Source organism: Oryx dammah, unplaced genomic scaffold (genome assembly GCF_014754425.2).
Source record: "Oryx dammah isolate SB20612 unplaced genomic scaffold, SCBI_Odam_1.1 HiC_scaffold_10, whole genome shotgun sequence".
Classification (NCBI taxonomy): Eukaryota; Metazoa; Chordata; class Mammalia; order Artiodactyla; family Bovidae; genus Oryx; species Oryx dammah.
In genome coordinates, this window is record NW_024070194.1 from 7,605,466 (window position 1) to 7,618,075 (window position 12,610).

Below are 12,610 nucleotides of genomic sequence, written 5' to 3' on the forward strand. Positions count from 1 at the left end.
TGACTCTCTGCACTGGCTCACGTGACCAGGACATCCCCAAGCCAGGGATTCACAGCTGTTAGGATCCACCCTCTGACCTGCTGTGAATGAGCCCATGGCTCGGGATGGGGGAGTGAAGTTGGCGTCCCCTCCCCTCCCCTCCCCTGGCAGAGCTGACCATGGCGGAGATGCGGCAGAGCCTGGAGCAGGAGCGGGACCGGCTCATTGCTGAGGTGAAGAAGCAGCTGGAGCTGGAGAAGCAGCAGGCAGTGGACGAGACCAAGAAGAAGCAGTGGTGCGCCAACTGCAAGAAGGAGGCCATCTTCTACTGCTGCTGGAACACCAGCTACTGTGACTACCCCTGCCAGCAGGCCCACTGGCCCGAGCACATGAAGTCTTGCACCCAGTCAGGTAGGGCCTTAGGAGCGCCCCCTTGCCCAGGCTGTGCCGGACGGGCCCTTGGCCCCCTGTGGACCATAGGACACTTGCCATGCTCACTCACCACAAGTGACTCCTGCACACAAGAGAGCAGGCAGACACGTGGCCAAGTCCCCAGGCTCCGTTGTCTCCACCCTCTGGTTTCCTTGGCGGCGTTCCCTTGTGTGAACGGAGCTTGTAATGACAGCCCAGATGACTTCAGTTTCCTGTGGCTTGCTGTGGTTCTCCACTGGGGGCAATATCTGTCTCTGGGGGCAATATCTGTCTCTGCCCAAACCAAATGTGGGCGTCCCTGGTGGCTCAAATGGTAAAGAATCTGCCTGCAATGCAGGAGACCTGGGTTCGATCCCTGGGTTGAGAAGATCCCCTGGAGAATGGAATGGCAACCCACTCTAGTATGCTTGCCTGGAGAATCCCACAGACAGAGGAGCCTGGCAGGCTTCAGTTCATGGGGTCACAAAGAGTCAGACATGACTGAGCGACTAAGCAGACACACACTCAAATCCAGTGTGTCTTCTACCCCCTTCTCCAGTGCACAGGACAGCCCCGCCCCCATGGAGCCCACCCCGGACTCAAGGCTTCAAACAATCACCAGTTCTTCATGAACAGCAAAGTGTTGGTTTAGAACTAATCTGTCTTTAAAATCTCTTTCTAATGCAGAGCGAGCAGATCCCAGGCCAGGAGACTCTAGCAGGAAACACCGTCTAGTTAGAACTTATTAATAATATTTATTAGTAATATTTTGGAGAAGGCAATGGCACCCTACTCCAGTACTCTTGCCTGGAAAATCCCATGGACGGAGGAGCCTGGTGGGCTGCAGTCCATGGGGTCACTAAGAGTCAGACGCGACTGAGCGACTTCACTTTGACTTTTCACTTTCATGCACTGGAGAAGGACAACCCACTCTGGTGTTCTTGCCTGGAGAATCCCAGGAATGGGGGAGCCTGGTGGGCTGCCGTCTATGGGGTCGCACAGAGTCGGACACGACTGAGCGACTTCCCTTTCACTTTTCACTTTCATGCATTGGAGAAGGAAATGGCAACCCACTCCAGTGTTCTTGCCTGGAGAATCCCAGGGACGGGGGAGCCTGGTGGGCTGCCGTCTATGGGGTCTTGCAGAGTCAGACACAACTGAAGTGACTTAGCAGCAGTAATATTTTACAGTTAGCGCTTATTTATGGCCAATATTAGATTTCTGTGTTTAGAAGTAAAAGTCTCCACTTCAAAGAATTTATTTAAATGCAAATAACATAAATAATATGACAAGGGCATGTATCAATGGACTGGCAAATTTTTCAAAGGTAGTAGATGAATGACCCAAGTTCGAGAAGCTCTAGGCAGGGGTTGGTAAGCTTTTTTTATGAAGGTCCAGAGAATAAATGTTTTAGGATTTGTGGCCCATGGGGTCTGTCAAAACCTCTCAACTCTGCTGTTACAGGGTGAAAGCGAGTTCATGAAGTGAACACTGGTCTAAAATTAGAAATTATGAAATGAGTAATTGGAACAGCTGTACTAGGCTGTTTGCTTCACGAACATGCTTTTGTCTCCAGAATGATTTAATAAAACTTAAATCACAGACTCTGAAAAATGAACATATCTTCACACACAGTTTGGAATTCTTGCGTCTGGGAAGGCTCCGGTCCAGCTATTCTGGGCCAGCGCTGTGCCCTGGGTGGGGTTGGCTGGCATCTCTTAACACGTGGTGGTTTGCACGGAGCAGGGTTCCCTGCGGGCCTGGGCGCTACTATGCTCGGCTTATACATGGCTACTGTCACCCTTTGCCCTCAGCTACCGCCCCTCAGCAGGAAGCAGACCCTGAGGTGAATACAGAAACACTAACTAAATCATCCCAGGGCGCCTCCTCCAGCACTCAGGCAGCCCCCACGGAAAGTAGCGCCTCGAAAGAGAAGGAGACGCCAGCTGAGAAAAGCAAGGACGGTGGCTCGGTGAGTATCCGTCCCACGCGCCTTGGGGCCAAGCAGAATCTCAGACCTGCCCGGCTCCCATCACCACGGCGAGTCTGTCTTTAGGCTGCAGGTGGGGGCGACAGGGTCTCTGCAGGGCTCCTTTTCCCCAGGTGTGTGTTGAGGGCCAGCATTGTCCAGTAGAACCTTCTGTGATGATGGGAGTGTCCTGTATCTCCCTGTGGGAGTCACCAGCCTCAGGTGACTGTTGAGCACTTGAACTGTGGCCAGTGTGACCAAGAACCTGGATTTCAGATGTTACTAAATTAATTTAGTAATAACTAATTTAAATGCAATAGCCACGGGGGGCTGGTGGCTGCCGTATTGGACACAGAGATTGCACCTCTTGTTTTCCCAGGGTGTGGTATATGGATTGTATGCAGACATTATTGTAGATGACACGATTGTAGATGACACGTTGGTCATTTTTTACATTTGTAGTCATTATGGTTTTACTTCATGTGTATTAGGGAAAACATCAAGTCATCCCAGAAGTCAAACCTCTTTGATTTCATTGATAGTATTGCCTAGGAAGAGGTTATTGTGAAATAAAAGTGAATCAGTATAATATGGTGTAATATGTAGTCAGCCCTCCGTATCCGTGGATTTCTTATCTGCAGATGCAACCTGCCAAAATGCCATTCTGTGTTTGGTTGAATCCGTGAATGCGAAACCCTCGGATACAAAGGCATGGTTATATTCATCCTTCTGGGCCATTTTATATAAAGAACTTGTGCATCCTTGGGGGCTCCTGGAACCATTCCACCTTGGGTCCTGGGGGACAGCTGTACTTCTTTTGTGATAGGGTAGAAATCTGGAGAGGGGAGTAGGTCAGAGAGAGGGCAGTTGAGGAACAGTATTCTTGACGCTGAGGCTCTAGAGTGGAGTAAGGGGCCCTCTTAGTCCTGTATCCAGGGAGACAGGCCAGAAAAGGGCACAGGGGTAGGGCCACCCCAGCTGACCTGGCCTCCCCTCCCTGAGCACGCCAGGTAGGGGGCATGAAGGTGCTGGCGGGGCCGTGACGAGCACCCCCATGGATCCTGGGGCTTCCCTGGGAGGGCTCCATTGACCCCAGTGCCTTGCCTCCATCTCTCTCTTTTTGTGTTTCTAGACCCTCGACCTCTCTGGCTCCAGGGAGACGCCCTCCTCCATTCTCTTAGGCTCCAACCAAGGCTCTGGTATGTTGCCCCCTGGTGGGTGAATGTGCTCTTTATGTTCCGCACGGGCAGAGGGGAGCCATGTCCTCAGGGAGACCCTGAAGGGTTCAGGGCGGTGGTTTGCAAACTGGGTTTCCTTAGGGATTCTCGGGGGCGCCCTTGGCCGGTCAGCAGGAGTGAGGGAGTGAAGGAGTGGCTGGGCAGGCGGCATTGAGGCATTTCTCCAAGCAGAATGAAACTGTGTGAAACTGTCCCTGAGGTCCCAGTGACTACATTCCGTGGAGGAGTGTTCTTGAGCCTTAAGAGGAAAAAAAACCATTTCTAGTAGATGAGCTTTCTGTAGAAATCTTGCCTCTCGAGGGATAACCTGGCAGGCTGGCGCTAACTTTTCTGGTTCTTCTCTTCTGTGGAGTTTGAGCTGTCTTCTAGCCCAGTGGGTGTTTCCCCTGCCCCCTCTCAAACCAGTTTTAAGGCCTTCCAAAAGGGTTCATCCTCAGTGAGAACTGTTCTGCTGCTTTCAGGGTCCTTCAGCTCCAGCCAGGGTCTTTTTCTCTTCTAGATCATTCTCTTCTGTTGAAAACCAAACTTTCTTTTTTTCATTTCTGTGTATTGAGTACATAGAGGAAGAAGTGATGTCCCTTGTTAGGGTGGCTGGAGGTTTCCCAGTGGCACTGGAAGTGGGGTTTAGGTTCAGGGGACATGAAGAGGGGTGGTGGCATGAGCTGACTTCAGGGGGATTATGAACTGGGCATGGAATTATGATTGAACCACCTGTCAGCTCCCTTCTCACTCTCACTCAGGTCTTGTGATTGCATTTTGAGGACACGTTGAGTTTGGAGCTGAGGTCTTCCTCATCCTTTCTTCTAGCTTCTCTTTTTAACAAAGGCAGAGCGGACTCGAGACCTCAGCAGCATGGCACTCGCCTAGAGCTTCCTGCTGCAGTTTGAGTCTCATTATGTTGGTTTGTGGAGTTGCCTGCTGTGTATGGCAGGTATTATGCGTTCCTGCTTTTGGTGGTGATACAAGAGTTTCTGTTCGACTTAAGTAGAGAGTGAGTTTAGAAACATCAGCTGAGCCGTAAGTAGGATTTTGGATGTGTCAGAGCTGCAGAGGTGCTTGGCGTGGGGAAGGGTTCAAGTTGGGGAAAACACTGCTGTGAGCAGGGGCCGCTGTTGAGGTCTCGGAGCAGCAAAGTGGCGGCATCCATGTGGGAAGATTAATGGGCCTTAGGAAGATCAGCAATGCTGTGGGGTATGGAATCCGGTGGGACAAGGAGGCTTGCATGCAGGAAGGCGGTTGGGAGATACAGCATCTCCCACTTGTGAGGTGGAAGAGGTGTTCCCTGGCCCAGGGGTTGGTAGACTCTCTGTAAAGGACCAGAGAGTAAAAGAGAAGAAGCTTCGAGGGCCACACCGTCTTTTATCAGAACTGCCGTGGTCGGATGAGAGCAGCCGCAGATGGCACGTAAACAGATGGGCCTGTGCTGCAGTGAGCTTGCACTTGGAAAAGCAAGTGTTGGGCTGGATTTGGCCTGTGGGCCGTCACTGGCTGACCCCCGACCTGAAGCACCCTGGTGTGCGAGGGAGTAGAAAGGGAGGGTAGAGAGAGGAGGTAGGGAGGCTCAAGTTGCTGGGGAGTTGGTGTGGAGGGTGGAGTGGGGAGAAGACCATCCCAGGGAGTCTGATAACTAGAGGGAGAGGGAGGGAGAGATCCCGAATTGTCAGCATTTTCTAGGGAGTGCTGCAGTGTTATTCTAGAGCGGGGGCAGAAGGGAGCTGAACCAGAGGTCCCTGGAGGCTGGATCAGGACTGGGAGCTCACGGCTCCTCGTTGCCCCCTGTTCGCGCTTCACAGCCATCTGGCTGATGGGTTGTCGTCACAGCAGACAGACCAGCTCATTTTCTGATTCCTCATACGTCTCCGGGCTTCTGTTAGTGCTTGCTGCTCGCTGACAGTGTAGAAGGAATCTGGAGAAAAGTGGGCTTTGCAAAAACATGGAGGTTCCTATGTTCTTTATCGGCTTCTGGAACCTGGCTGGTTAAGATGAGGGTCTAGTCGGGAGGGAGAAAGGTTGAATAGGAGACAGGAGCTTCCTGGGGGTGGGCGTGGGCCTCTCCTGTTCACTTGTCTCTTCATTTTAAGATTTTAAAGTGATGCCTGCCTGTCGAGTTGACTCTTAAACAACATGGGTTTGAACCATGCAGGTCCACGTCTGTGTGGATTTTTTTTCCCCATAATGAATACAGTTCTACACAGTCTGTAGCTGGTTGAACCTGTGGATGTGGATATGGAGGGCTGACCATGAGACTTTGTATCCATGGAATCTGGTATTCATGGTGGGTCCTGGAATGAATCCGCTGTACTATCCTGATACCAAGGGATGACTAGTCAGAGAAAATCGAACAGGGAAAAAAATTCCTTGTCCCAGTTTCCATGGCTGTCTTTTTTGCATCTGGTACTTATTTGTAAATAACTTGTTTCCCCATATTTCTGTTTCTCGACTTTATCTAGACACTGCTTGTTGACTTCCGGCTCTAGAAGATGAAAATCGGGGTCCCTAACCACCTCTCTTCTCCCCTCTCTCCCAGACCACCCTGTCACTGCTGGATGTGCTCTGTGGGTTCCCTTGGTCCAATTCAACACTGACTCCTTTGTCCTTGTTCTCCAGGTGGAGGAAGCAGTGCCCCTGGACGCCTCTCTTGGTGCTCATCGCCTCCCTCACCTCTCCTCCACTGTCATATTCAGCCATTTCCATCTCCCTGCTCTGACTTGCCCATCATCAAGGTGGAGAACGTGTGCATTCTCAGTTGGTCCTTCTCAGTTCCAGCTGTTGGCTCTCTTAAAGGTTGACAGGCGATCATCTGAGTTTCCATCATTACGGTCATGCTGTTCCATCTCTGTGTAGCCTTACTTTTCCCTGTATCCGTATCTTCAGCGATTTCCCTGCCGAGTTCTTCGCCGTGACAGTTGTTTTATTGAGACACTTTTCCTGTCACTCATTTCGGGCTCTTGGATTTCAGCCAGTTCCATGTTGGTGTCCTGCCATTGTGGCTGAGGAGTGCCCCACTGAAGCTCACCTGTGGCTCCTCCCTCAGTCCTTCTCACCACGCACAGCTCCATCGCCCTCTCTTTTCTGATCTGTCATCAGCCTTGGCAGTAGATTTGTGATTATGCTTGCCCTAAATAATCTGGGTTCCTTGGGTGGAGCCTTCCCACCTAAGTGTGGTAGGGCCGGCACCTCCCGTTTCCCTGGCTGAATTAAGTTCTTGGTAGAGCTAGTGGTTCCGAGAAAAATTTGCTGTCAGAATTCTGGGAGTTGATGGCTTCACGTGGTTGCTTTTATGTCCTTGTATGCTGTATTTCCACCTGTATTCTCGTGTTGTGTCCAGGGATCCTGTTCATGGTTTTAATATGCATTTTTAAAAGCCTTAGTCTCCTGTGAATGCCTTGAGTTGGAAAATGGTGATATCGACCCAGCAGCCACCCCCACCCCCCGCCCCGTGCTAAGACCAATAGCCTGTTGATGAGCAGGAGAGCGAGCCCGTGGGGTTGGCGGACTCAGCTCTCTGCCAGACTCTGAGGGGGCCTGTGCTATCTCTCCAGTTAGCAACAGGTGCGACAAGCAACCTGCCTCTGCCCCAACCTCCACAGACCACCAGCCGCACCCCAACTACCCAGCCCAGAAGTGTAAGTATGAACCCGCCTCACGGCAGCCAGCGGGAAGCTTTTCCCGGCAGGCGGAGGGCTCGTCTTGTGTGTGTCTGTGTGTGTTTGCTTTGTGGGCGTGTCTTCTCCTGTTCTCATGGGTCTCGGCTTTGCCTGGTTTCTTCCTCATTGTGCCTCTGATGGCCATCAGAAACTGCAGTAGGAAACTAGAGAGCCAGGACAGATGGTCTGGCTTCTTCTTCTTTTTTTTTTTTTTACCATGCTATGCAGCTCATGGGATCTTAGTTACCCAAGCAGGGATTGAACCTGTTACCCTTGGCAGTGAAAGCACCAAGTCTTAACCACTGAACTGCCAGGGAATTCCCGATCTGGCTTCTTGAAGGGGCTTCATCCTTAGTCTTCCCATGATGAGTCCTGGAGTCACACCTTCTGCAGTGACCGGCTGAACCGGCCAGCACGCCCTGTCCTGTCGGCTCTGCAGTTCCTCAGGTGGCCAGCCTGGCTCTGGGATGCGGCTTCTGTGCTAAGTAAGCTAAGCCCTGCTGCCCAGCTGGTCTCTGCCTTCAGCAGAGCTGGGGAGACTCCAGTGTGACTTGACTGCCTTGTTGTCAGAGTTTCCGTGTTGAGATGACCAGCTGCATCACTGACCTTCCAGAGGAACAACAGTGTAGGTATCACAAGTAGGGAAGAACGTGTAAGAAGAGGTGGATTCCAGGACCATAAGAGAGCTCGACCCCAGACCCCAGCTCTGCCCACCACAGTAGCGCCTCCTTTGGGTCACAGATGCAAGTGACGAGGAAGCATTCCCTCCTGAATGAATCCAGGACTTGGGAGATCCTTATCACTGTCTTTGCTGCATCTCTTCCAGAAGAGAGCTCAGGACCACACACATGCCTCTATCACCAGGCGATGATAAGAGCGGTCACCCTTCTAGGCGATGATCCGGTCCCTTGCTCCCTCACTCCGATTCTGTCTCTGAGCTTGACAGCCGACTTCTTTCGATCAAATATTATCATCCCACCTCAAGAAGTTAAAAAAAGTTTTGTCCCAATCTGTCTGAACGTGGTAAATGAAATGATCTAGGATATGATGGGATCTCAGTGACGTGCTGGTGGGTCTCTCCGAGTCGGCCGTCCCGCGGAGCCTGCAGGCTGGACTGTCTCCCAGCTGGACAGACACCTCCTTTGGCTCGTCCTTCAGTGTCCTCACGTCTTACTCATCCACAATGTAGCTCCTTACAACGCACAGGTCCTTGAAGCTCCCTTAGGTCTCACTCTGGTTCTTGCATCCTGCAGTTGACCCTTAAGCTCGTCCTTACTGGGAGCCAGGTGGGCTTAACCATTCTGGTCCTCACTCCTTTTCCTTTGGCTGGTTTAGGTGTAAGTCTGTTTTTTCAAGTTGCCTGTACAATAATTAAAGAAACCCCATTAACAGAAGTGAGTAGATTGAACGCCAAATTTCAGTGCCTTTTTTAGTGGCCAAGGTCGGATGCAACAAGGACATGGGGGTACTTGGTGTCTGCTTGTGCGGCAAGGGTGCCTGGTCTCAAGTGGCACACAAGAAACATCTTCCTCAATAAATTAGTACCTTTTCCCCACTTGTCTTTATTTTCTCTGAGCATGATGCCCTCCTGTTTTTCCAACCAGCTCTTGTTAAATCCTTATAAATGCAGGGCAGTAAACGGTGGCAGGATTTTGCCCCTGTGTGTTGTGGGGAGTCGGGAGGGGAAGGTGGCTTCCTGGGGGGGCAGGTGTGGATCACGTAGAAGGGGATGGTTGCCCTTGTTCAGGGGTGGGCCTGGATGCTAAAGCTCCCTTTCCCCTTGGCTTTCCCCCCCTTCCCCAGACCATTCCCGGAGCAGTAAATCCAGTTGCTGGAGCGGCAGCGAGGAGAAGCGAGGGTCAGCCCGCTCCGAGCACAATGCCGGTACCAGTTCGAAGAGCCTCATCCCGAAAGAGTCCCGCCTGGACACCTTCTGGGACTAGGGAAACGCTGGGACACAAGCTGCCCGCCCCGTGGAGGGAAAAAAACCCAGACACCAGGGAGACCGGAAACCGCGAAGAAACGTGAGACCAGAAGACTGCCACCCTCAGCCTGGAGGATGCCAGCCATTCAGACTCGGCCTCTGCACCCAGCACAGAGGGCCGCCCACACTACGTCACGTCCGGCGATAGCCTTGACTGGGGACTGTTCCACCCACGTGAAACCTTTGCTTTAGATGTAAATAATGTACAATTTGTGGATGTCATCGAGCCTAGAGTACCTTCCCCTTTTTATATTTGTATTGACTTTAACTTATAAAAAAAAAAAAGAGAAAACAATAAAAAACAGAAAACACGCCCAACAACAAAAAGAATGTTTGAATGCTGGAGAAAGGATGGTCAGCCAGCCCGTCTGTGACAGGGGTGCGGAGAGGGCGCGGGACTCGCTTTGGGGCGCACAGCTCCTCCTCCTCTGATGCCCCGTGAGCGGTTTCCATTCGTATGTCTGTACACGGCACATTGGGATCAGGAATTTCCAGCACAGAATTCGGTGCTGCTGTGGACAACATCACATGCACCCATTGGCCCCTTTCAAATACTACGTTATCATGTTACAAAAGGCAAGCTCTCTGGACCAGAAGGACACACGGAGGAGCTCGTTAATTTTATGTGATTTCCACGATGACTCTACTCCTATAAAAGGGAAAAAAGACAAAAAAAAAAAAAAAAAAACCCACATCCTTGTTTACAGAAGATTAACTAGAAACGAGCCCCGCTCAGCTCAGTTTGCAGAAGAGAGGACTGTAGAAAGTGTTCGAGTCAGAAGCTCCGAAACAGAGAGTTTTTCTTTGCTTTGTGGTTGCTTTAAAGACACTCACACCCGCTTGTTAAGAGATGGCCGTGCTTCACGGAAGTGAGAAGTCAAAGGCGAGACGCACGCGGAGAGGACATTTGAGTCTGAGATGAAGCATGTATGTAATATTTATACGATGGAATTTTACGTTTTTATGTCAGCATGAAACAAAGGCAGTTTGAGGGGAAGCAGGACGCCGCCGTGCTGTCTGTCACACTACGTACGCTGTAGTATCATTTTGTATGTTGTGTAAAACAAGAAGCATTGAACAAAGCAAAAAGGTGATGTATGTATATGAGAAAAGTCAATTGTACGATATCATTCCAGTACATTCTGTTGTACATTTTAGTCTCGTTTCCTTTCTCTTCATTGTTGATAAGAGGATGCGAACTGTACAGTTTCCAGCTAGTTACCCATATTAGAGAAGAAATAAAAAAAGAGAGTCCTAGAAGAAAACAGAAAAGAACATTTGTCGATTGCAGTTGTCAAAAAAAAAAAAACAAAAAAAAACCTAGCCTAGCTGGCCTTATTTGTGAAGCATAATTGCTTTTAGCATATGGAAGTATTTTTTCACATTTTCTTTGTATAAAATTTGTATTAAACTTAAATATCTTTTTTGATGATGGTGTTTCTTTGTGACTGAGCCAGTGGACTCACGCGGTATGCTCTCTTGGGTTCCCCCCACCCCTTAAGTTTTTCAGATTCTTCACCCTTTTTAAATTAAACTGTTTTCGAAAAATGCCTTGGTCGTCCTCGAATTTGCAGTTTTCCCTTTGGTCAGGATGGCCGTGTCAGGTTTGGACCAAACGTGGAGATGGGTCCACACAAGGTCAGGAACCCCTCTCTCCACATTATAAATAATGGCCCCCACTGGCAGCTTTCCTGGGAAGTCCAGTTCTTGGGGATTTACTGACAGAAATGGAGACAGAAGGGAAATTCTGGATCAGTCTTGGAAGAACAGTGCTAAGTCGCTTCGGTCGTGTCCGACTCTGTGCGACCCCGTAGACAGCAGCCCACCAGGCTCCCCCATCCCTGGGATTCTCCAGGCAAGAACACTGGAGTGGGTTGCCATTTCCTTCTCCAATGCATGAAAGTGAAAAGTGAAAGTGAAGTCGCTTAGTCGTGTCCGACTCCTAGCGACCCCATGGACTGCAGCCCACCAGGCTCCTCCATCCATGGGATTCTCCAGGCAAGAGTACTGCAGTGGGGTGCCGTTGCTTTCTCCGGGAGGAAGTAAGTTTGTCTTTCTGTGTCCGGGATGGCAGCCTGCACTACAAGGAGCTCTGTGGGCAACGTTTGACCTTGACTCTGCCCAGGCACACGCTGGTCATTTCAGCTTCATGTGTCCCGTAATTTTGGTTTTGTTTTTTCAATCTTTTAAACATGTGAACACGCATCATGGCTGGACAAGAGCAGCGCATGGTTTGGCCCCTTAGGCCATCCCTGGCCGGTGCTGTGAAAGGAACGGAATGGGACTGGTTTAGAGAGGACCGTACGAGAGCTTCTTTGTTCTTCGTGGGTGTGGGAGCCTGCCACGTGGAAGGTGACAGTGCGTGTCACAGCCCCCAGTTGATGGATATTCAGGTATGGCTAGCAGGCCTGCCTCGTGTGCAGCCATGAGCTAGCTGAGGGGCCTGTGGGAGTCATCCCAGGTTACATCCAGGGCTCAGTGAGTGGCCAGGTAAGAGGGGGAGGACTTGGAGGCTCAGACAGGGCAGCGGGGCCTTCTTCCTCACACTTCAGTCTGAGTGGAGTGTTTTCGGGGCTCAGTTGTTCGAAGTCTAGGAACGAGGAGGAGAGGGAGAACCCCAGCGCTGTCTGCCGTGGTTCTTGCCCCTGTCTCTCAGCGATGGCCGGGCGCAGGGCAGGATGGGCATCCCCTCCCCGCCCCGCCCCGCCCTGCCCAGCTGGCCTGGTGGGTCTCAGTTCAGTTCAGTCACTCAGTCATGTCCGATTATTTGCGACCCCATGAACAGCAGCACACCAGGCCTCCCTGTCCATCACCAACTCCTGGAATTTACCCAAACTCATGTCCATCGAGTCGGTGATGCCATCCAACCATCTCATCCTTTGTCGCCCCCTTCTCCTCCTGCCTTCAATCTTTCCTAGCATCAGGGTCGTTTCCAATGAGTCAGTTCTTCACATCAGGTGGCCAAAGTATTGGAGTTTCAGCTTCAACATCAGTCCTTCCAGTGAACACCCAGGACTGATCTCCTTTAGGATGGACTGGTTGAATTTCCTTGCAGTCCAAGGAATTCTCAAGAATCATCTCCAAAACCACAGTTCAAAAGCATCAGTTCTTCGGTGCTCAGCTTTATAGTCCAACTCACATCCATACATGACCGCTGGAAAAACCATAGACTTGACTAGAGGGACCTTTGTTGACAAAGTGCTATTTAATGCAGCCAGGTACTATCGCCACCTTGTGGCCTCCCTGGAGAACTGCAGCCCCTAGAGCTGGCGCTAGACCCAGGCGGGACTGGTGTAGGTTCACTCTGCCAACAGCTGTGTGCTGAGCACCTGTGTGAGCCAAGCACTGAGGACCCAGCCTCTGCCTTCATCCATCTGACATT

General features: G+C 51.0%; 1 protein-coding gene across 19 annotated transcripts in view; it reads left to right on the forward strand.

Annotated features, from left to right (window-relative positions):
- Positions 1-10,778, forward strand: part of ZMYND8 (zinc finger MYND-type containing 8) — a 123,107-nt gene extending 112,329 nt beyond the window's left edge. For 13 of the 19 annotated variants that reach the window (XM_040248121.1, XM_040248130.1, XM_040248127.1 and 10 more), the window contains 5 exons: positions 151-390; positions 2,205-2,362; positions 3,492-3,558; positions 7,140-7,223; positions 9,048-10,778. In XM_040248121.1, coding sequence (XP_040104055.1) covers positions 151-390; positions 2,205-2,362; positions 3,492-3,558; positions 7,140-7,223; positions 9,048-9,187 — 689 coding nt within the window. In that variant the 3' untranslated portion in view covers positions 9,188-10,778. The remainder of the gene's footprint in view (positions 1-150; positions 391-2,204; positions 2,363-3,491; positions 3,559-7,139; positions 7,224-9,047) is intronic. The other 6 variants (XM_040248129.1, XM_040248134.1, XM_040248131.1 and 3 more) reach the window with 1 other exon arrangement.
- The last annotated feature ends 1,832 nt before the right edge of the window (positions 10,779-12,610 follow it).